The 26,005-nt window shown below is 35.5% G+C and overlaps 1 protein-coding gene across 1 annotated transcript; it reads right to left on the bottom strand.

Moving 5' to 3' along the window:
- Positions 1-3,506: 3,506 nt before the first annotated feature.
- On the bottom strand, positions 3,507-24,499 carry LOC128243315 (vacuolar protein sorting-associated protein 4B-like). The gene is made up of 12 exons (XM_052961019.1): positions 24,333-24,499; positions 21,367-21,478; positions 20,208-20,352; positions 19,679-19,752; positions 18,695-18,814; positions 17,471-17,508; positions 15,707-15,825; positions 14,880-15,049; positions 9,683-9,851; positions 8,943-9,054; positions 5,993-6,133; positions 3,507-5,330 (listed from the first exon to the last, which is right to left on the bottom strand). The coding sequence occupies exons 1-12, from the start codon at positions 24,351-24,353 to the stop codon at positions 5,229-5,231; spliced, it is 1,323 nt and encodes a 440-aa protein (XP_052816979.1). The 5' UTR covers positions 24,354-24,499; the 3' UTR covers positions 3,507-5,228.
- Between the last annotated feature and the right edge of the window lie 1,506 nt (positions 24,500-26,005).

Raw genomic sequence — 26,005 nt, 5'->3', positions numbered from 1 at the left:
TTTGTTCCTTAACCCCCATTGTGTTCATTGCAAGCATATTACCCACATTTTGGTGAAATGCAAACAACTTCTGCACAGTTGTTTAGTCTTGAGATGATACGTTTTGAGTTCTGAGAATCGCTAATGATCACGAGTCTTTCCGTTTGGTATGTGATGCGTATCATAATTTGAAGTCAACGACGTTTTCACTTCAGGAACAGACTTGAACTCCACCATGGCCCGATTTAGAAGGCTAACGAGCCTCACGTTACTGTATACAACAAATCACACAATACCGCAGTGACAAAGAAATCCGTCAATACAAGAAGAGAAAATGTATGCATGAAACAAAATTACGTCCTCCCCCTTGAATACCACTCACTACACTGTCCATATCCTCTATACCCTATTTCTCTCCCTTTCCCATATGCATCCAGGGACGGTTCTAGGATTAGACGTAATAGGAGGGCGTAAGTTCAGGTCGTTATCTTTTGATTTGCGCCCTAGCCATACAACCGAAATATATTTGGTTAAAAATGTTTGCAGGGGAGTTTGGGTGCTCTTCCCTCAGAAATTTTTAACAATTTCTTGTCCGAAAGTGGGCATTTTGGGCGCATTTTATCACTTGCTTTCTCCTATATTGAAAACAAGTTCACTTGAACGATAAAATAGATAGAGGGAGGGCGCAGGATTCGCCTCCTAGTTCCGCTAGTGTACATCTATCCTCTAATTCTCACTGTCTCGTATCCATCTATCCTCTCTCATATTCCCCCCCCCCCCATCGTATCACTCACTCTCCCATTCCCCTTTTAATACCCAATGTCACTCTCATTTTACCCTCTCCCCTCTCAATCTCCCCCCTCTCATGTCAGATCTCACTCACTCTCCATTTACCCTATCATTTTTTCCTCCCTTTCTCCTACCACCTTTTGCTCCTTTTGTTCTTCTATTATACATCCATTCCCCAGTTACATTGCCTCTTCATTTGCCCTCCAACATTCCATTGCCTTTTCTCCACCCCCTCTCATTATCCCCTACCCCTCACCACCTCCATTATTAAGCCCTTTCCCTCCCATCTACGCGTTTCCCTCCCCGTTCCCCCGATACAAAAAGCCCTCAAATTTCTTTGTACCTCTCTTAATAAGGTGTAATACTTAAATCCTTATATATTTTTATATAATCACTTTATTACAGAAAAACATGATACAGTTGTTCGTTACAGTTCCCTTTTGTTTTGTTATATGTATGGTATTGCATATACAATCTAAGGCGTTAAGTCACGATTCCTCAAAAAACAATAAGTAACAAATTTATTCTGATTAATCTGATTGATGCCTGGGATAAATGGTTTTAGGTTTCAGATACACATCCCTATGTTAAAATAAGCATTGAACAATGCAATATAGAGATAAAGTCATATATTAGATAAATTAATAGAAGACGAATGACTTTTATTCATTATCAATATACAAAACCACATTCATCTTGGGATATTGGCGTGATGTTTGACATCATATGTTGTATATATAGGCGGCAGTTACATTCATTGCCAGACCAAACCCTTTTCCACGCCCCTCACCCCCCAAAAAAGTAAAAAAAAAACAACAAGAAACGCCGCAATGCGACGAAACCAGGTTTTTCAATGATTGACAGAAGAACTTCAGCATGTAGATTTAGTAACAGTGACCTTGTCCCTAGGGACCCTAAACGCAATCACATGAAAGGTCTCCATAAACTCTTCCTTTATACCAAGTTTGGTCAAGATATGTGAACCCTGACTAATGTTATTCAGTTTCAACTGATTTTTTTTCTATTTTAGTAACAGTGACCTTGACCTTGGTCCTAGGGACACAAAACGCAATCCCATGAAAGGTATCTAAAAGTAAAAACTCTTCCTTTATACCAAGTTGGGTCAATATATGTCAACCCTAACTAAAATTATTCAGTTTCATCCGTTTTTCTATTTTTAGTAACAGTGACATTGACTCTAGGGACCCCAAACGCAATCCCATGAAAGGTATCCATAAACTCTTCCTATAGACCAAGTTTGGTCAAGATATGTCAACCATTACTGCAATTATTCAGTTTCATAGGTGAAACCTCCCGGCCGCCTGCCCGAACAACGACGTTCGTCATTCTAATAACCAGGTTTCACTATGTTAAAACCTGGTTAAAAGAAAACAAGAGGTCCAAGATGGCCCTATATCGCTCACCTGAGTAAAGCTTTGTGCTGTAGACTTGTAGATAATTAAAAGGCAATAACACGGATTTGGCTTCTCTGATGTGTTATGCCCATTCACATTCTCACCAAATTTTGTGATGATTGGACAAATGCTTAAAAAGTTATTGATATAACAGGAGCAATTTTAGGTAATTTCTATAATTAAAGTGCAATAACTCTCGGGTAACTACAGCAAATTTGCTAATTATCAAACACGTTCATATACATTCTGACCAAATTTGGTCATGATTGGACAAAGGGTTCAAAAGAAATTGATCGGACTAAATACTGGATTGTGCCTGTCTACCCTTCCATACACCATAGGTGGAATTATTATATGTCCAGTCTTTTAAACAGGAGTGTAAAAACATAACAAATATGTATTTTTTTTTTTAAAAGATACAAAGGGCAATAACTCTTGCAATATTTAGGTTAGATTTATATAACTCGTCACAAAAAAATACAATTTACTGTGAATAAGTTCATGAAGTACGAAATTGGTACCTTCAATGATTTTAAAACAATAAAATAACAATAAAAAACAACAGATGACCCATATTCAAACTTGGCTTAAAAATCATCAAAACAACCTCTCTGACAGATTTCCAGAATATTTTAGCTGAAAATGTCACCTCTAGAGTGTTAACAAGGTTTTTCTATAATTGGGCTCTGTGACCTAGGTTTTTCCATATTAGGGCTCTGTGACCTATTTTTTGACCCCAGATGACACATATTCGTATTTGAGCTAGAAATTAACAAAAAAACATTTCTGACCAATTTTCAGGATATTTGGGCTGAAAATGTCACCTCTAGAGTGTTAACAAGGTTTTCCTATATTTGGGCTCTGTGACCTAGTTTTTGACCCTGATGACCCATATTCAAACTTGAGCTAGAAATCAAAGAAACAACCTTTCTGACAAATTTCCAGGATATTTAGACTGAAAAAGTAGCCTCTAGAGTGTTAACAAGATTTTTCTATTTTTGGGTCATGTGACCTAGTTTTTCATCCCATATATCCGGGTAATTACTATGACAAACATCCTGACCAAGTTTCGTGACAATTGAGGCAAAAATGTGACCACTAGAGTGTTAACAAACTAAGTGTGGACGGGCGATGGACATTTATCGATCCTTATAGCTTACCGTCAGCCTACGGCCAACGTGAACTAAAAAAAAGAAAAAAAGGGCGGAGGCGCGGCAACACACCGTTGTATTGGAATGATGGATAGTAGCTTAAGTGTTTAAACTTTTCCTTTTTTTTTCAGTTTATGTTTGGCAGCTTGATTAACAACAGTCAGAAAAAGACTTCAAAAAGAACACATTTATTGTTCTTGGTATACAGTATCATTATTAGTTATAACAAGAACGATACAATAAAGAAAATGATAAAAAATAACAACATAATTATTCATGTCCAATATTATCTAATCACAATTTAGAAACATAATTACATAGACATTATACTGATTCATAGATAGACACATGGCCACACAAGAGTTATGGTATAAAATATAGTCAGGTTTTGTTTGATACTAAATGAATGGATGCACTGTCAAAAGAAATATCATTGATATGAATGATAGCACTACCACTACAATACATACTGTGTTTATGTACAAAATAAACACCATACAGTTTTGGGATATGAAAAATATCCCCCACCCCCAATTTTGCAATAGACGGACAAAACCTCCACAATAAAAATGATAATTTAGAGAGATTTGTTGTATATTTCATTTTAGAAAATTTTACAGCACACCTACTCAGAATCGAAATAACAGATAGTTTCAAAGTGTGTGGAAATTTTGTCTGTCTTTGCTGAACTGTTGGGGCGGGGGTATTTTGTCAGGGGGGATTTTGCTGGATCTTACATTAAATGTTTCAAAAGCTACCAGTGTAAACAATTTCCTTAAAGTAGAAATAAAAACAAAGCCAAGAGAGCTCCAATTTAAACTGTTAATTCATGTACATGTATTTCTACACTTCTTGAAATCAAACTTAAGATTTCCTTAGTGTCCAACATTGAAAGTACATGTATGTGTCTTATTCTACTACAACACAGTAAGGAACATAACACATGGGTATTCAAATGAAATCCATGTACTATCTAAATGCATCATTCAACATCAGTTAAGAATGTGACCAACTGCAGACTATTTGCAAAATGAATTAAGTTAATTGATGATAATATTATTTGCGAAACTACATTTACAATTTTTTAAACAGAAACACATATAATGAACAGTGTGAATTACACATTTAGGATGCAATCGGATATCAGTTACCATTTGCCTTTTTAAAGATCAATCGGAGTGACACCCGATTCTTATAACTTTTCTATCAATCAACGTGATGGACAACCACCCTTATGTAAAATATTGAAAACTGCTAATGGAAATATACTTGTCAATGGATAATGCTGGACACACAAATACATGTGGACTTGGAATATGTTTTTGTTTCAAAATAGATTATTATCCACAGCACTCGTAATCTGATTCAAACATCTTATCAATGAGTTATTTTGATACAACTTATCTATGTTCATACTCATTTTACTTATTTATCATAATTAGGACATACTTAAGCGGATATAAATATAACTCTAAGTCTAATTTACGTTTAAAACTGGTATGATGTATAATTTTAGAGGCTCAGGAAAATCTCACTTGCACCGCTTGGAGATTAAACTTCTTGGGTAGCAGACATTTACATACATTATTCAATCTAAAATCTGTGTTTCCTTGAGACATGAGCATTGGTATCAAAATTAAATGTTTTAAAGACCATAACTTACAATAAATATTTTGATCAAGCATCAAGAACTAGACTGCACTCAATGCCAAAAACATACATGTGTATTCAATGCACAATGATTCCAGCACAAGTTTTTACATTTCTTTTCACATTTTTTCTCACATGTATCAGCACTGACAAACATAATTGGTTGCCTTCAAAGTTGATTTACATATGAGTAAACCATTAAATACATAGATAGAGAGTTAATTTGAAGCTGGTGGACGATTCGCTAGCCCTCTTGGCCAAAGTCGTTTGTAAAGTCTTCCAGTTTTTTCAAGTCATTTTCATTGACAGTAGCTTTCTGTGTAGACAGTGACATCAGCATGTCAGTCTGAAATGAGAAAGATTCATTTGAATGGATATGTCATACGAGAAAGATTTACTTGAACAGATATTCAGAAAATTCATTTGAAGGTAAATATGCAATATGAGAACAATTCATTTGAAGGGGTATGCCATATGAGAAAAAATCATTTTAATGGATATGCCATATGAGATCATTTTATTTGAATGGATATGCCATATGAGATCATTTTATTTGAATGGATATGCCATATGAGATCATTTTATTTGAATGGATATGCCATATGAGAATGATTCCTTTGAACAGATATTCCATATGAAAATTCATCTAAAGGAATGCCATATGATAATTTATTTGAATGGATATGCCATATGAGAGATATATTTGAACGGTTATTACATACGAGAACAATTTATTTGAATGAATAATCCGTATGAGAACAATTCATTTGAATGGATATGCCATATAAAAACGATACATTTGAATGGATATGCCAAATGAAAATGATTCATTTGAATGGATATGCCCTGTAAGAACAAAACATTTGGATGGATATGCCATTTGAGAAAGATTCATTTGAACTGATATGCCATTATAGAAAGTTCAATTGAATAGATATGTCATATGAGAATGATACATTTGAATAGAAAATGCTAACTCAATTAATCTACTGTGAATCATTCCGATACCTTGCTGACGACAGGTTCAAGGAGTTTATCCCCATCCACATTCATCCAGTTCATCTCTATTGCACCTGGGGCCCCGGGGGAACACGGGGTCAGAAGGTCATCTAGTATAACATTGGGGTCAGACCGTGATGGCCCACGCACCTGTTCCAAACAAGAACAATTGTTTTATACACAATCTCCAGCTTATCATACAAAATTAGCCAGTTTGATACATGTGTCAAAACAAGAGATGTTTGTCAAACATTATGCCCCCCCTGAGCGCCATGTTGTCAGGATTATATGGACAATTGAATGAAATATGCATGGACCAAAATGACAGCTGATTTTCATTCAAGGTCACTGTAACCTTGACCTTTGACCCCTTAAATCATAAGGGGTCATCTACAGGTCAGACGCAACTCCAAGTCAAGTTTGAGGGCCATGGGTGCAGGCATTGTCCAATTATCACTTGAAACATTTTCGCATTCAAAGTCACTGTGAACCTGACCTTTGACCCAATGACTCCTGAAATCAATAAGGGTCATCTCCTGGTCAGGCCCTACTTACATGTCAAGTTTAATGATCATAGATTTAGGCATTGTTGAGATATCACTGGGAGAAGATTTGTTAACTTTTTTGCGTTAAAGGTTACTGTGACCTTGACCTTGGCCTGATGACCTCCAAAGTCAAGAGGGGTCATCTACTGGTCAGGCCCAACCATGAATTCATGTCAAGTTTGATGACCATACGTCCAGGAATTGTCTAGTTTGCTTTCAAGATCAGTGTGACCTTGACCTTTGACCCCTTAAATCAATAGGGGTCATCTACTGGTCAGGCCCAACCTCCAAGTCAAGTTTGAGGGCCATGGACGCAGGCATTGTTGAGTTATCACTCGGGCAACCTTTTATCGTTCAAAGTCACTGTTACCTTGACCTTTGGCCCAATGACCCCTAAAATCAATAGGGGCCATCTACTGGTCAGGCCCAACCTCCAAGTCAAGTTTGAGGGCCATAGGTGCAGGCATTGTCGAGTAATCACACGGACAACCTTTTACCATTCAAGGTCACTGTGACCTTGACCTTTGGCCCGATGACCCCAAAAAACAATAGGGGTCATCTACTGGTCATGCCCAACCTGAAAGTCAAGTTTGAGGGCCATGGGTGCAGGCATTGTTGAGTTATCACATGGACAACCTTTTACCATTCAAGGTCACTGTGACCTTGACCTTTGGCCCGATGACCCCCAAAAACAATAGGGGTCATCCACTGGTCAGACCCAACCTCCAAGTCAATTATGAGGGCCATGGGTGCAGGCATTGTTGAGTTATCACTCGGACAACCTTTTACCATTCAAGGTCACTGTGACCTTGATCTTTGACCCTATGAGCCCCAAAAACAATAGGGGTCAGCTACTGGTCAGGCCCAACCTCCAAGTCAAGAACGAGGGCCAAGGGTGCAGGCATTGTCGAGTTATCACTTTGACATCCTTTTACCATTCAAGGTCACTGTGACCTTGACCTTTGGCCTGATGACCCCCAAAAACAATAGGGGTCATCTACTAGTCAGGCCAAACTTCCATATCAAGTTTGATGACCATAGGTCTAGGCATTGTTGAGTTATCACTCAGACAAGCTTTAAATTTATTTTACCATTAAAGGTCACTGTGGCCTTGACCTTTGACCTGATGAGCCCTAAAATCAATAGGGGTCATCTACTTGTCAGGCCCAACCTTCATGTCAAGTTTGATGACCATACGTCCAGGAATTGTTAAGTTATCACTCGGACAAGCTTTGGTCTACCGACGGACCGACCGACCGACATACCGACATGCCTGTGCAAAGCAATATACCCCTCTTCTTCGAAGGGGGGCATAATAATGAAGTTTTAAATAATTAACAGTTTTTTATCCTTAGTTTTCATAATGGATTACAAGGGTTTGGACGAAAACAACAAAAAACTTCCTACCAACCCAAACCTTTTTTTTTTTTTTTGGGGGGGGGGGGGGGTATTCGGGAGACTTAAACTTCCAAAACAAAGTCAAAAACTTCCCTTATTGATGGACAGAGAGTTCATACTTCCAGTTTCAAATTCTTAATGGAAGCTCTACCAAATTTTTTTATTAAATGTGTCATAATGAGACATTTTTCTTCTAAAATATACAGCAGACAACCTAAAATTATGATATAGTCCTCCATCTGGTTAAAGTGTATTTCTGACAAAAGGAAGTGATACTTCATTCCAAGAAATATAACAATGGTTCATATTCCTTATTGGAGAAGTGACACTTAAATAGAGATATGTTTAATCAGAAATCAGCTCTTTTAAGGTGTATATGTCTTTAATATGCGAATCCAATTTTGCAGTACTTAACTCTATGTATCCAGAAATGATAACAGATCATAAATCCTAGTTAGAGTGATAGGGATTCAGGGCCAAGGCAAGGCTAAGGGGCTAAAAGCACTGTTGAAAGCCATCTATATCCATTTAAAGGCACTTCTTTATATATGTCCAGCATAAAATCAACTTGACAAATTAACAACAGTACAACAATTGGAAATTGATTTAGGATTAATTCTGGACTTGATCACCTGGATCTGCCAAAATGTGTTGGCTAGATATGACTTGGTCACTATTTTACTATTTACAAAAGTATGAATACCCAGTCTCAATGATTCATAATAAGATGAAAATTTGCCAATGGCGCCAAGAGCTCAGGTTCTCTTGTGACATAAGAGAAGTCTTCATAACTTTTTTTTAGTTTATACTTATTTCCTTTATCTTGATTTTAATGAAAGCTCATTGGGTATAGAATCCTTCTCAAGTCTGTTTTCTGAGTAAAAAAACCCGTACCTGGGTCTATTATTAGTGGACATGAGAAGTTTTACTGTTGGAAATCAAATCCAACAATCTTTTGTGTGAGGGACTGACACATACAACTACCATCAATATCTCTTAAGAATTTAGACATGTACCTTTCTGAAGTGTGTTGCTGTCTGTACTTTTCTCACAGGTTGCATGAGAGCGTCTCTTACCACAATACTGATGTCTGCCCCTGAGTAGCCCTCTGCCCGTGTGCCTAATTCTCTGCATAGAAAACAATAATGTTTTAATAGTTTATATTATTTTTTTTATCAATTTACCTTTATTGTGAAGTTATATTAGTTGCCAAATATAATTCACACTCACCTGTACAAGTATCCCTTTTGAGAAGAAAAAATAGTGTGCCTCCACTAGTGGGGCTTAACCTAGTGTGCCATTACCTAGTTTGCCTTTTCCTAGTGGGGCTTAACTAAGTGAGCCTTTACCTAGTGGGGCTTAACCTATTGAGGCTTAACCTAGTGAGGCTTTACCTAGTAGAGCTAAACCCAGTGAGGCTTAACCTAGTGGGCCTTTACAAGGTGGGGCTTAACCTAGCGAGGCTTAACCTAGTGGCAGCTGAGACAGCAACAAAATATTCTTTTAATCAAGCAAGGTGAGGTATTGTCAGCTTGATACTAGCTCATATTAAAAATTTGAGGCTTGTTTTGAAGAAATACTGTATTTGCCAATTTTAGGACTATCTGGTGTCTAGTCCCTTTAACAGCTTGTTTTTTTTCTTTTTCTTTACCTCAAAAGAAGACTACTGATCAAAACAATGGTTTAAAACTTGAAGGAATATACTTTAAAGGTGTACCGGTATTCCATTGATGAAAAAGTCCTAAAAGTAACAAACCTGAAGTCTTCCTCTGTTAAAGAGTTAGGCGTGGATCCCAGGTGAAGTTTAAACATAATGGCGCGAGCAGGTGCTTCTGGCAGGGGTATGTATATTCGCTTCTCAAACCGTCTTCGGATAGCAGAGTCTAGAGTCCAGGGTATATTTGTGGCTCCTAGAACTAACACTCCTGAGGAAATTAACACAAAACCATTACAGACGTAAGTATGAATCTAATATTTTGGTTGTAAATGTGTGCGTTCACAGTATATGTACAAGTAAATTAGGATTTTAGCAAGTATTTAAAAGGGACAGGGTGCTGCAGAAATGGGACAGGGTGCCAAAAATGTTTGAAAGTTTTGAGCATTTTATTTTATGAAGACAGAAAGGTGCCCGCACTGGTCTCCATAAAGGGCAGAAGGGTGCTACTGAAAAAGGACAGCGTGCAGCACCCTTCAATAGCAGTAACCCTTTAGCTTATACCCTATTTTTCACAACACACTGTATAAATTACACATGGTAGGCCTGACGATACCGTACAAAAAGTAAATGTTAGTTAACACGCAATCGGAGTTATTGAAATTATACACAACAAGCATGAAGCATGAAATATGTATAATTTTAATCACAAGAGTTGGGTGTTGTCACTGTTTTGTACCGTACTGTCAGGCCTTCCGTGAAATATATACAGTGTGTATTGAACAAGAGCCGTCGTAAGACAGCGCGCTCGACTACGCCGCTTTGACTTAGAATACAATAACGATGTAATAATACCAAGTTTGGTCTCATTATGTCAAACCTAACTAAAATTATTTGATACATAAAGTGACTTTGATGCATTCAAATAACTTGATTTCCCATTATGAAAATGTGGTTAAGAATATACAAATATGCCTTTCAAAGGAAATCAAAAAAAAAATCAAGGGCCATCACTTGTATTTAGGCTTAAAACGGAGTTATGTTTCTTGTTGTAAGATGATCGTAAATAATTTTGAATTTTATTAAGTGCAATTAATGGACGGTATAGAAGTTTTTTTATTAAAATCCCAACTTGCCCTTAATTTTTACTTGCCTAAAACTTTAACCTAAGTCAATCAGGGGCCATAACTTGTATTAAGGATATGGAGTTATGTAACCTCATTGGGTGATGGTCCTAAACAATTGTGTGAAGTATTAAGTCAATTGAATGAAGGGTATAAAAGTTATTAAAAAGTATCCCAACCTGCCCTAAAACTTTAACCTAAGTTCCATAGTCAATCAGGGGCCGTAATTTGTATAAAAGATAATATGGAGTTATCTAACCTCATTATGTGATGGCTCTGAACATCTGTGTGAAGTATTAAGTCAATTGAATGAAAATCCCAACTTGCCCTAAAACTTTAACCTGCCCTCAAACTTTAACCTAAGTCAATCAGGGGCCATAACTTGTATTTAGGGCAATATGGAGTTATGTAACCTCATTGTGGGATGGTCCTGAACAACTGTGTGAAGTATTAAGTCAATTGAACAAAGAATATAGAAGTTATTAATAAATATTCCAACTTGCCCTAAAACTTTAACCTAAGTTCCATAGTCAATCAGGGGCCATAATATGTGTAAAGAATAATATGGAGTTATCTAACCTCATCATGTGATGGCCCTGAACAACTGTGTGAAGTATTAAGTCAATTGAATGTAGGGTATTGGACTTATAAGTGAAAATCCCAACTTGTCCTAAAACTTTAACCGGACGCCGACGCTGGGGCGAGTAGTATAGCCCACCTATTCTTCGAATAGTCGAGCTAAAAATTTGAAAATTATGTATTCTCCCGAAATGTAGAAAAAACTGTGTTGTTGACCAATAAGGTGTGGTATAGTAGTTTGAATTATTGGCTGATATGGTACAAGTTTGTGTTGCTGAATAATACGGTACAGCTTTTAGTATAATGACGAATATGGTTAGTTTATATTATTGACCAATATGGTACAGGTTTTTGGTAAATTGACCAATATTGTACAAGTTTGTGTCGTAAACCAAATACGGTGCAAGTTTGTGTTGTGACCATATTGTACAAGTTTGTGTTGTTGACGAAATACGGTGCAAGTTTGTATTGTGACCATCTTGTACAAGTTTGTGTTGTGACCAAATTGTACAAGTTTGTGTCGTTAACCAATTATATTGTATTGTTGACCAATAAGGTACAAGTTTGTATTGTTGACCAATATGGTACAAGTTTGTATTGTTGACCAACATGGTACAAGTTTGTATTGTTGACCAATAAGGTACAAGTTTGTATTGTTGACCAACATGGTACAAGTTTGTATTGTTGACCAATATGGTACAAGTTTGTGATGTTGACCAATATGGTACAAGTTTGTGATGTTGACCAATAAGGTACAAGTATGTGATGTTGACCAAAATGGTACAAGTATGTGATGTTGACCAATATTGTACAAGTTTGTATTGTTGACCAATAAGGTACAAGTTTGTGATGTTGACCAACATGGTACAAGTTTGTATTGTTGACCAATATGGTACAAGTTTGTGATGTTGACCAATAAAGTACAAGTATGTGATGTTGACCAATAAGGTACAAGTATGTGATGTTGACCAATATGGTACAAGTATGTGATGTTGACCAATATGGTACAAGTTTGTATTGTTGACCAATATGGTACAAGTTTGTATTGTTGACCAATATGGTACAAGTTTGTATTGTTGACCAATATGGTACAAGTTTGTATTGTTGACCAACATGGTACAAGTTTGTATTGTTGACCAACATGGTACAAGTTTGTATTGTTGACCAATAAGGTACAAGTTTGTATTGTTGACCAATATGGTACAAGTTTGTATTGTTGACCAATATGGTACAAGTATGTGATGTTGACCAATATGGTACAAGTTTGTATTGTTGACCAATATGGTACAAGTTTGTATTGTTGACCAATAAGGTACAAGTATGTGATGTTGACCAATATGGTACAAGTTTGTATTGTTGACCAACATGGTACAAGTTTGTATTGTTGACCAATATGGTACAAGTTTGTATTGTTGACCAATATGGTACAAGTTTGTATTGTTGACCAATATGGTACAAGTTTGTATTGTTGACCAATATGGTACAAGTTTGTGATGTTGACCAATAAAGTACAAGTATGTGATGTTGACCAATAAGGTACAAGTATGTGATGTTGACCAATAAGGTACAAGTATGTGATGTTGACCAATAAGGTACAAGTTTGTATTGTTGACCAATATGGTACAAGTTTGTATTGTTGACCAATATGGTACAAGTTTGTATTGTTGACCAACATGGTACAAGTTTGTATTGTTGACCAACATGGTACAAGTTTGTATTGTTGACCAATAAGGTACAAGTTTGTATTGTTGACCAATATGGTACAAGTTTGTATTGTTGACCAATATGGTACAAGTATGTGATGTTGACCAATATGGTACAAGTTTGTATTGTTGACCAATATGGTACAAGTTTGTATTGTTGACCAATAAGGTACAAGTATGTGATGTTGACCAATATGGTACAAGTTTGTATTGTTGACCAACATGGTACAAGTTTGTATTGTTGACCAATATGGTACAAGTTTGTATTGTTGACCAATATGGTACAAGTTTGTATTGTTGACCAACATGGTACAAGTTTGTATTGTTGACCAATAAGGTACAAGTTTGTATTGTTGACCAATATGGTACAAGTTTGTATTGTTGACCAATATGGTACAAGTATGTGATGTTGACCAATATGGTACAAGTTTGTATTGTTGACCAATATGGTACAAGTTTGTATTGTTGACCAATAAGGTACAAGTATGTGATGTTGACCAATATGGTACAAGTTTGTATTGTTGACCAACATGGTACAAGTTTGTATTGTTGACCAATATGGTACAAGTTTGTATTGTTGACCAATATGGTACAAGTTTGTATTGTTGACCAACATGGTACAAGTTTGTATTGTTGACCAATATGGTACAAGTTTGTGATGTTGACCAATATGGTACAAGTTTGTGATGTTGACCAATAAGGTACAAGTATGTGATGTTGACCAAAATGGTACAAGTATGTGATGTTGACCAATATTGTACAAGTTTGTATTGTTGACCAATAAGGTACAAGTTTGTGATGTTGACCAACATGGTACAAGTTTGTATTGTTGACCAATAAGGTACAAGTATGTGATGTTGACCAACATGGTACAAGTTTGTATTGTTGACCAATATGGTACAAGTTTGTGATGTTGACCAATATGGTACAAGTTTGTGATGTTGACCAACATGGTACAAGTTTGTGATGTTGACCAACATGGTACAAGTTTGTATTGTTGACCAATAAGGTACAAGTTTGTATTGTTGACCAAATACGGTACAAGTTTGTATTGTTGACCAATAAGGTACAAGTTTGTGATGTTGACCAACATGGTACAAGTTTGTATTGTTGACCAATAAGGTACAAGTTTGTATTGTTGACCAAATACGGTGCAAGTTTGTGTTGTGACCAATATTGTACAAGTTTGTATTGTTGACCAACATGGTACAAGTATGTGAAGTTGACCAACATGGTACAAGTTTGTGATGTTGACCAATATGGTACAAGTATGTGAAGTTGACCAACATGGTACAAGTTTGTGATGTTGACCAACATGGTACAAGTTTGTGAAGTTGACCAACATGGTACAAGTTTGTGATGTTGACCAACATGGTACAAGTTTGTATTGTTGACCAATAAGGTACAAGTTTGTATTGTTGACCAAATACGGTGCAAGTTTGTGTTGTGACCAATATTGTACAAGTTTGTATTGTTGACCAACATGGTACAAGTTTGTGATGTTGACCAATATGGTACAAGTTTGTATTGTTGACCAAATACGGTGCAAGTTTGTGTTGTGACCAATATTGTACAAGTTTGTATTGTTGGCCAATATGGAACAAGTTTCAATGTATTGTTGACCAATATGGTACAAGTTTGTGTCGTTGACCAATATGGTACAAATTTGTTTTGTTGATCCAAGTTTGTTTTTTTTTGTCCACCTCCGCCAGGTGTTGTAGGCTCGATCCCCATCTTTGGAATTTGCTCTAGGCATCTCTACAAAAACTACACTAGTACTGGTTTCTGCCAATAAAACAGACGTAAAGAGTTATTCCCATCAGCTCTCAGCTGTATTCACAATAGGGCTTAGATATTAAATAATATTTTTGTAAAAGCTAAAGGAAAGCTAACCATCTACATCATTGCCGACCCCCTGCATCTGCACAAGGAACTCTGTCTTGATCCTGCGTGCAGACTCTGACTCATTCTCGCTACGAGATCCACACAGTGCATCAACCTCATCAATGAAGATAATGCTGGGCTTGCTCTCACGAGCCATGTTGAATAGCGTCTTTACCAACCTGCAAATTAAAGAATGGTATTATTTTCAACTGTGTTAGTAAAGCGATGAAAAAAATTTAATGCCCGAGGGCAACATAAATGATGAAAGTTACTTTTGGCTGACACACACAGTGTACTGGTTTTTCAACAACTTTAGCTCACATGTTGATGTATATGAAATGCACAAAATGTTTGATCACAATCACAAGGTCATTCTTTCAACAAGACAACCTTGGAGTGAACACAAACACTGGTAAGATTCTTTTCCTCTCAAACAAACAAGGGACAGAACTCAACAATTATTTTAGCTAGAATTATGGACCTTTCTAACATGTGCTTTTTGTCATGGTAACATGTGTACCAAATTTAATTTCAACATCTTAAATTATGGCCAAGGCGATAATGGCACAATTACCCTAACACAGAAAAAGACACCAAGTCTTTGACAACACCTTAACTTTCTATCTTCATTAAACAGACATGTTGAAAGCAGTCTGATAAGCAGTTAAGTTATTATTGGAATCAAATGTTTAAATAACGTCAGTTCAAAAGGTTCAAGATGAAACAGAAACAGATCATGTACAATTGCAACTCAATTCATCTTTAATCATCACTAATGCTGCTTAAAGTGTGAACATTGCATTGCATCAATAATACTAGTCCATTAAGTAACTAACTTTTCTGACTCTCCAAGCCATTTGGACACAAGATCTGATGATGACACAGAGAAAAATGTGGAGTTGTTTGCCTCCGTGGCAACAGCCTTTGCCAGGTAAGACTTCCCTGTCCCTGGGGGCTGAAATAAGATCGTTTCATTAAAATGCATTATAAGTGAAGTTTCATGATTAAGCAAAACATTGTTAGATTATAAGTATCTTCCATGGCCGAGAGTGTAAGATAGGTTTATTCCGACCAGAGCGCAGGGTGTTTTGCGGAAACGAGGTTTACCGAGTTTCCACAAAACACCCTACGCGAGGGTTGGAATAAATTAACTTTTAAATTAAACGACCCCCTACAGAAGCAAATTAGCCCTTTTGGGGTCCAAATTAGGGAAAAAAGGCACCTACCCATATACTAAGAAAATAATTGCCTCACCCTGTGGGTTATATGTTTTACTGGAATAGCCTTTATACAATATATCTATATGTAGTTTAAATGGCTTCTTAGTGTCTAAGACACTATCATGTTAAGTTACTGATGTGATCCTTTGAAATGCTTAGCCTTCATAATTCCTAATGTGTTTATTGTTAAATGGAGCCTTGCAAGTATATCTTAAAGCTGCACTCTCATAGATTGACAGTTTTGACTCTTTTTTTTTTGTCTCAGAATTAGCTGATTTTGGCATCAGTGCTTTCAATTCAGTCATATAAGATAACTCACCATAGAACAGATAGATCTCAATTATTTGGAAAACTGCCGAAAAACTCTCTTAAAGCCTTGGTAATGCTTTTAACCATAAAACATCAAATTTCCAATGTCAATATGAAAAACTGTGATCTGATCTTTTGTCAGCAGTCTTAAATCACTTGTTTTAAGCCATAAATGCAAAAAATTGGCTCATTCCAACTAAAATGGTTGTCAAAACAGTCAATATGTGAGAGTGCAGCTTCAAGACTACAAAATAATTTTATTTCAAAGCTATATATTCCTTAAATTGATATAGTCTACATTATTCGCTTTTAACATGATGGTAGAAACCCCAAGACAATTTAAGGTCATACCAAACTTATTCTATGTTTAGCATCTGGCCCAAATGTCGAGAAATTCTTGGATTATAAGTTTCTTCTATGGCAGAGCGTGTAAGATAGGTTCATTCCGACCCGAGGGTAGGATGTTTTGCGGAAACGGGTTTCACCAAGGTTCCGCAAAACACCCTGTGCAAGGGTTGGGATGAACCTATCTTATATGAGCGGCTATATTAGATGCTTTTTCTCCCACCTCAGTTACACAAAATTAAGTAAAAATGTATTTTTTGCTGGAACTCTTTTCTGCGCTTAGTGAAAATAATTGCGTATAGGATATGCGATCATTCGTGGTTGTCATGGATATGCGCGCAGTGATTCAGATTATGTTAATAGTCAAATTGGTCTTTTAATAGACCTTAGGAGAGTGAAGCATTATTTCATTTCATATATATTGCTGGTCTATACATCTAGAAACTTTTTTATAACGTATTTATTGATTTTCAATCATTGATTTTGATTATGAGGCTCTTGAAAATCATATCTCTTTCCTTAATGTAGACTACTTCGGATTATTATTTTTTCCATTCTGAAATGAAATTTTTTCCATTCTGAAATGAAAAACCAACCATCTGATAATGCTCAACATAGAATGAATTTGGCATGGCCAAAATATCAAATATCATGTGATTTAAACATCATTTGAAAGCACTTATTATTCAACAGGTGTATGTACAAGGAGTATAAGAGCTCTCTTACCCCATATAACAAGATTCCTCTCCATGGCTTTCTTTTGCCTGAAATTCAATGTTGAATGAAATAATAAAAACAACAATGATGAGGCCACAATTCAATAATAGTTTGTTAGGCCAACAGAAAAAATATATGCAATCCAAATTTGTTAGCCTTTTCTTTGTAATTTTATTCGTTTTTTTTTCATTTTGGAATTAAGCGGTAAAACACAGAAAAACTTCCCACAACTTAAGATTTTTGGCAGGGACACACAACACACAAATATATTTCATTGAGTGAGCAACAAAGTTTTTATTTCACAAGTGGCGTAGATTTTGGTACTCATGATGTGAAAATATTAATTTCTTACACTGAAATAAACAATTTTTCTTTTTAATATATGCTTGGATTTAAAAGTCATTTAATTACATTTTTTTACAAAAACGTGCCAATGCGTATGCGCACGTAACATCATTTTGGAAATAACATTATTGAAATTGTGTCGCTGCCCTGTGCAGACTGATGTTTGATTTGGAACTGAGAGAGGGCTTAAATCTCAAAACAGTGAAAAATATCAAATTGATATTTCCACTGTTTTAAACTGTGAAATATTAATTTTACTTCACTGATAAATCTCTTTTAACCACCGAAAAGCATATAATAAATGGGCCTTCCTAGCTTTAGGATTTGGGGAAATAAATTTACCAGTATCAAGAAAAAGGTATAAACACAGTTATTGGTAAACAGGAGTGAGTATCTTACTATGATTATATAGAGGAAAAAAATCCATTTTTGGCATTCATCTCAACCTGCTTGAGAAAATAACGAACCCTTTGAGGGGAGTTTATTGATAGGAACACATGTTGATCTGTATTGACACCAAGGAAACTTTTAGCAGTCCCTTTATAACTGTCAATTGCAGTCACTTACACCTTGTGTCAATTTTGCCATTCAAATCAACCTCAGCTATACTGGGCTATGTGGATCACATGATGATCTATAGAGTTTATCCCCAACATCTATGTTTACCAATAGATGACAGGTATTGCAAAAAAATCTAAATCTTCATCTTACTTAGCAACATCATCATGCAAATTGACAGTTTTCTTCCTTTATTTGTTAGGAAAACTTAGGCAATATAATCTTGAATTGTTTTATAACATGATCGTTACACTTTTTCAAAGCATTGTTGTACATACAAGTTACTGAATATATTAGGGGGATCGTTTGAACTTCTCTGTCTTTAATTACCTGTGAAGAGGTGTGGAAACTTGACGGGCAGGATGACAGCCTCTTTCAGAGCCTCCTTTGCTCCCTCGAGCCCCGCAACATCATCCCACAGGATGTTAGGCTTCTCCATAACAATAGCTCCTGGAAGATCATATATTTAATTGCAAGACTTAATTTACAGTATATGTATATCACGTGATAAACCAAGATAACTTGACTATTTCTTCACCATTATAAAACATAGCGCAGTTTACGCAGCTAACAGAGCCCCGCCTATGGTCATTTACCAGAGTTTAATTGAGAGTTTAGTTTCTTCAAACACTTCACCAAACCTTATCACATAACGACCGCCTGATGGAGCACTGTCAAAAAATTATTTTGGATACAGGGCGGCAAAGACTGCCATTTGTTTCATTTAAAATGCTAAAGAAAAATAAAAGTTACCTTTGTTTGAAGTCTTCATTCAAAGCAAAATGTTGCCTTACGACATTGCATTTATGACATAATTTATCACATGGTTTAAACACATTTATTTCTATTACACTGATAAATAAGTCAACCAAGAAGATCTCATGGGCTTGTTTTTTTAATAATCCTTGTAGCAAATTTATACTACTTAGAAGAGATATTCTATAGTGAAGTACTACTGTTGAAAATCGTTCCTACATGTAGGTACAAAACCGCTCCTAGAATTCTTAATATAATTAAGGAAGTACCTATACCTATACGTTATCGAACAAAATGTTTGAATTGTGTACTAATTAATACTTGAACATGAGAAATGATTTTTAAATCAAATAGTCTTTGAGATACGGTGGGATTTGTTACGGGTCCGTGATTCTTTCGATTTTGGTCAGGTTGTTTAAAACTCATGACAGTCTTGTAATTATTCTATAATTGGCAATCATCAGTACATTTTTAATTTTTGCAGGATCTGATTGATTGGCAAAAAATCATGAATATGAAAACCCTCCCAACATTTAAATGATCTGTACTAATTATTACCTGAAAGAGCTCCTTCAAACTTTTTCTTGTCTGGGTCCTTCTCATCACCGCTGTCACTCGAGTCGTCCCCTCCCCTGTAATGTCAGGAGAAAGGTTAGGAGCAAATAATTTATATCTTTCCCTCAACACAAGTTTGTATGAGCAAACAGCCCTACTGCTACTGTTAGATTGTACATATCATTTCTCCCATAATGCAATTTTTTTTCTTAACAGATGGGATCCAAGAACAAACATCATTTAAATCAATATTGCACAACTTTTATGAATAAGTCATACAATAGCCATGCCAATGCATACATGTATCTGCAAGAACCATTACTTTAAAAAACAAAAGAAAATTTGAATAATGGTCTGTGCTTAATTTGGTCATTCTGCCACTGCAATTACAGTGAAATCAGTAATTTTGATTTCTGTGCAAGTACCGGTACCTCATTTTGGTATATATCCCAAAGCGTGGCAAACAAAGTAAATTAAATCACTGAGTGATGTTCTTCATACCAATACATACATTTGGTGAAGACAAACTTACTTTTTTGACCCGGAGCCAGAGCTGCCTTCTTTCACAGGTTTCTTCCCTCCCTTGCCGAGGTACGTCTTGAGTTTCTCGGCACGGTCGAGGTACTGCACACACTTGGCACGAATGCTCTCTTTAGCCTTGTCACTCTGGGCTTCATCTGTTTATTAATACAATTTTTATATATACATGTATACAATTAGGTTGGTCTAATAAGGTGGAGATTCTCTGCACGGATGCTCTCTTTAGCCTTTGTGCTTTATCTGTATATTAAATTATTATTACAATCTTTATATCAAATATATATACAATTAGATAGGTCTATTAAGGTGGAGTTTCTCCACACTGTCGAGGTGATGCACACACTCAACACGGATACTCTCTTTAGCCTCGTCACTGGCACAGATACACTCTTACGCCAAATCACTCTCAGCCTCATCTATGTAATATCAAATTTTGTCAGTTGTATACACCATTGGATTGAAATGCATGTGTCCCTTGAAAACTCCCAATGTTTATTATTTATGTGGAATGTTAAGATCAACAGTGTCATAAAAGAGAACAAAAATACACCTCAGCTACACCCTTATGCACCCCTTTGGACTTCAAAAGTTAAATTCCTTCAGGCTTGTAAAAATTCTTTTTGATACATGAATATCACCATTCCCCTTTTCATTATTTTACAAATAAGAGCACTGAGGAGGGAACGTCAATGTACAAATATGTTATGTTTTATTCAAAACAGTACAAAGGTAACACCTCCTGAACATGACATCTTGGAGCTCCTCAATTTCCAGATTATTTTTTGGGCTTTTTTAGGGTCCAGATATTTGTATTACTTGGTCTTTATTTTTCCCTATCACCAAAATAATACCTGAAGAATTCTAATTTTACCGTCCCGAAATATGAAAATGTACTCAATGTTCTGGTGTTTTAATAGAACTAACACAAACAAAACGCCATCATTTTTTAAATGGAATTTAATAAAAAATTTTAATGGAAATTCTATATTTGACATATAAAACATGTTTAACGTGATATTTTTTTCCAATTTTGATAAGAAAGAAGTTCCCAAATTCAAATAGCTGGAAAAAGTCTTGACTATTTAACACTTCTAATCATACAGTGTAAATTTAAAATTTACAAATTTTTCGATTTTGCATTTGGTACTCACATTTGATTGCATGCAGAAAATATTCCACGGCGTGCTGGTACAACTTCAGGGCTTCCTCATAATTCTTCTTCTTATCTTCTTCCGTTGCTTTGGTAACCAGCTCTATAGCTTTCTGCAAATATATGATTGAAAGATTGTTATCTTCAAAATATTTATTTTTTCAATTTGGAAGACTTTCTGCAGTGGTCGAAATAAGCACAAGAACGCAAGTTCTGCACTAGTAAAATGTCTTCATGGCTTGCTCAAAATCTGAATTTTATATGCACTGGTAGCTGGGCTTGTTAAAGAATTTGATGCCAAGCAACACTGTAAGAATTCAGGCTTGTTCATCTAAAAGTCTAATTTCGATGGTTGTTTCTGACTCATTAACATACAACTAAATACTCAGGTCTTTTGTAATCTGAATTATAATAGGAGTCCCAAATTTTCAAAAATTTGAATGAAAGAAATTTTTGAATTTGTAAGTAAAATTATACTCAATGTTGAATATTAGAAGTCCAACAGTTCCTCTCAAAAAGATATCCTGTAGTTTGATAGAAAAAGCAAGATGCATGTTTCCTTTCTTTCAAAGTCTCTTAAAAGAGCCTGTTGTTTAAGACTCACACAGATAGCTGGTCCGCCATAGTAAGCTCCTCTACCTTCAACATACCGGTTTGCCATTGTTGATACAATAAATGAAAATAATGCGTTATATAACAAATTCCAATTTATATTAAAAAACAAATTTATTGCGATCAACTGGATTTATGTCTGATTAAGATTGCTCTGGGCTTTAAATACAGTAGTGAATACCTGTACCTCCGCAAGAGTGAGCCATGACGTTAACTTATATTTAGATGTAGTCATATGAACATATTTATGACTTTGTAAAGGCACATGACTGTCTTTAACAATATCGATGACTCATAATCATAGAAAATCAATAGAAAAAAGATCTCTGGCATTATTTTTACATCCAGGTTATTTACGGTTAAATTATCAATAAAGCCCCCAAAAAATGGTTTGGTTTAGGGTTATATATACTTTTCCAAAACAGGTAGGGTAGGTAGGCTTTTTATTTATTTTATATGGCTTTATGTAAGAATGTTATTGTCATTATTAAAGAATGGTGTTAAAAGTAATCTTCTGTATAGAGCTTTAAATATTTAAACTACATGTACATATTAAAACAGACTTTAAAATAGGAAGGGTCAGCACCTATTTTGTAGGTAGGGTCAGGTAACCTGAACCAAATATATATTGTTAGGCCTAACAATAAAACAAATATCATCATGTAGAGCATGATATACAAGAATAACCGAGATTGATCTATTAATCAGGGGTTCTAACAGCTGATAATTTTAGATCCTGAAAACTAGCCATGGGTCTTTTTGAGTAGGAGTGATTAATGCCCGCAGCAGGGTAAATGGACTTAAATGTTTCCAACTTCATTTTTAGGTACTTTCTGCTGTTTTTATGAAGTTATGTAGAGTTTCTATTGATATCATAAATGATTATCATACATTGCTGGAATGTCTAATCAGAAAAAAGTAATTACCCGAAAAAAAAATAATCTAAAAATAGAAATGAATACATCGACACATGCTGTTCAATTTTGGTGATTAACCTCCATAATTCACGTACATGTATGCAGCTATAAGCATTTGAAACATTTTTGTGATATAACAGGCAACAATTATTGGGATCTCCCCCTCACAAAACCTGGCAATCTTCTACATGTAGTCTTTCATTTTCACAACAAGATTCTACTAAATTCTAGCATTATTCTCCATAAAATACATGGCTAGCCTAGGGCCCTTTTCCCCCCAACTAAGACATTAACCCTGATTTGGAGTTGTGGCATAAGTGCACTGTTACACAGAAAATGTCAAATAAAGATTGATTTTATCATTTCTTTGAAAATGGTTAGGTCAGCTGTATTGTAGTGTGCAAGGGTAACAACCAGCTGCCAATTTACCTCCACTTTTTCTATAGTTCCCACGGGTCCCACTATCACACCTTTGTTCAAAGTGTTCATTCGAAGCATAATATTGCCTACCGACGTAGCATTTATGATGCAATTTATCACGTGGTATACACACATTGTGTAAAATTTCCCAAATTTTTCTGTTAAGCCATCTTTTTCTCTCAAAATGGCATATTTCATGAAGCAAATTTTCCCAAAATAAATACGGTCTTTTTCCCAAAATGGAAATAAAAAGTTGGTTGAGCACCACCGTGCAAATGTTCCAGGGGTTGTGGGTTCAAACCTCGCATTAGTAATACTAAAATACTAACTAACTAAGGCTTCAGAAGCAAGAGGCAGAAGTATCAAAATTTAGCCAGCTAAAAAAAACACCAATTTGAGTCGGCCCATACGACTGCTATTTTGCTGACCCTCTGAAACCTTTGGGAAGTTGCCTTAATCCCTGCCTAGCTTCAGCAGTTATCCAGCTACTATCATACCAAATTAAACCCTGAAAAGGCAAGAGTGCCTGCATCGACCAAACAGCTTGATGAGAAAAGTGTTGTGTGATTTGGCAAGAACAATGTTCCTCCTGGGTTTACTTTTTACTTATATTTTTCTAAAAGTTGTTCTTGTTGTTGAATCATTACTGTCTGTTGCCACGTTATCAGAATATTGATAAAACTGATCAAGCTGAGCAGGTGACTACTGAAGTGAATATTGATAAAACTGATCAAGCTGAGCAGGTGACTACTGAAAAGTAATCTACAGTTAGTATTGTATCTATGTCATCTAATTTGTCTTTTTTCCTTGAACTTTTAATTTCACCTAAAATTACCAGATGGTTAAATAAAGCAAAAAAAAAGAGAAATATATGACAACATACTTGAATGCAAAATCTATACAGTTTAGAATAAACGCCAGGTACAAGGCGGAAGCGTAACTAGATTTGTAAACAAAAACGAAATGTAGTTTTCGTGGGTGGGGTAATACTGCTTAAATCGAAATTTTATAGCAGTACCTGAAGCGTATTTCCCGACATTGCAGTTCACCACGCGAAAGAGAATATTTAGTTGATATAATTAAGAACAATTGAAAAAAATTACACTGAAAACCTTTCACAATAATATTTTGTATGATTCATAGTCAACTATGGGTGAATTTGGAAATCCAAACACTTCCGAACGAGTCACATGACCAAATATAAAAATTATTAGCCGGTGCCCGGTTTCTGTGCGATGCCGAGTACACATTTCCTAGTGCTTTTGATTGGTGCAAACATACATGTATCATATGCTCTTATACAACTATTATACAGTTTAACTTCAAAGGGCAGTTGTGAACCCGAAACGATGTTAATGTTTTTCTCTCCAGGGCCAGGAGCCATGATCCGGGAAAATGTTGAAAGGGTGTAACATTGGAGGATATAGGGTTGACTGAAATAAATAGCGAAATAATTACAATAAATACACTGCCGCTGAGGATCTTTAGTCTATTTATTTCCTTATTTTACACGGGGCCGTTGGCTAAATGCTTATGATACCCAACATGTTCAGGCTTTCATAAAGCTGTCCCCCGCACAACGGTGTTGTTTTACAAAATATTCCTCTCAATATTTATGCAAAAAGCTACAGAAACAAGCTCAGTAGCAAAAAGTTTAAAGTCAAAACTAACCTTCGAAACCATAAAAAAGTAATATCATATGAACGACTTTATATGCTGAAATCTCATTGCCAACTTTGGAGCTTATCAGGCTAACGGCGATCTATATCGATTTCTCCTCTCCGTGCAATAATAGCGTAGACATATATAAGTATTAATCTATTGGACGTATGACTAGATTAAGGCAGATAAAAATACAGAATTTATGGGGTCATAAAGTTGACCAGCCTTTATACTATACGTTTCGATGGAAAATTTAGTTTTAGACGATTTTAGTATTATCCATAATGGAGTAGAGCTGTTCTGCAGAGGAAACGTTGGTTGAATGACTTGACTTTGCCTGGCTAAAGTACTGAAATCTCTAATTAACCTACTTGTTTTACATCTTATAATCCGTGTCTCTTTGAAGCCTACAATTGATCATTTATAAATACATTTAATTAAAGCCATTTTTCACACCATTCTTTAATATAAGAGTTTGATATAACAAAATAGGGTGTGATATTTCGGAAAAGAGACAGATAAAACGAAATATAATCAGCTGCTGCTATTATTTAGTACTGGTCTTTTAGGATAGCAAGTTAATTGTCATTACTGTTGAAACAACGTAAAAACATTAACTACAAAGAATGCATGAAGGAGAATATATCTTCCATATGACAAGTCGAAAACAACCAATGTTGGATTAGGTGCAATAGAAAGATGTGTATGCAATTAAGAAGTAGAACTTATGCATATCTAATGAACTTGTTGACTCGATGCAGTTATGCAAATTATTATCTTTCATACCCTTGTTTATTATGTTTCATATCCCATATGTATTGCCAATATTGTCAATTAAACTTGAAACATAACCATTTTATAAGAATAAAATCAATTCAAAATTTAATACAACCTATTTATTTCGGACTTTTAAACTTATGAACTTCTAATACGCAGTAACACCTGATGAACAAAAATACATTTTAATGGTCTCACATCGAGTATCATTATTTTAATTAAATAATACTAATGAAATAAGGGGAAAATGCA

This window comes from Mya arenaria, chromosome 8, assembly GCF_026914265.1.
Source record: "Mya arenaria isolate MELC-2E11 chromosome 8, ASM2691426v1".
Classification (NCBI taxonomy): Eukaryota; Metazoa; Mollusca; class Bivalvia; order Myida; family Myidae; genus Mya; species Mya arenaria.
The sequence above is the reverse complement of the archived record's forward strand: the minus strand, read 5'-3'. Positions and strand labels throughout refer to the sequence as shown.

Excerpts from the sequence above, each read along its gene's own strand:
- LOC128243315 (XM_052961019.1), bottom strand. The coding sequence starts at position 24,353 with ATGTCGGGAAATACGCTTCAG. Across the intron at positions 21,479-24,332 it reads TGTCGGGAAATACGCTTCAG|AAAGCTATAGAGCTGGTTAC; the intron begins GTACTGCTATAA and ends ATATATTTGCAG. Across the intron at positions 9,852-14,879 it reads GGTCGGCAATGATGTAGATG|GAGTGTTAGTTCTAGGAGCC; the intron begins GTTAGCTTTCCT and ends TAATTTCCTCAG.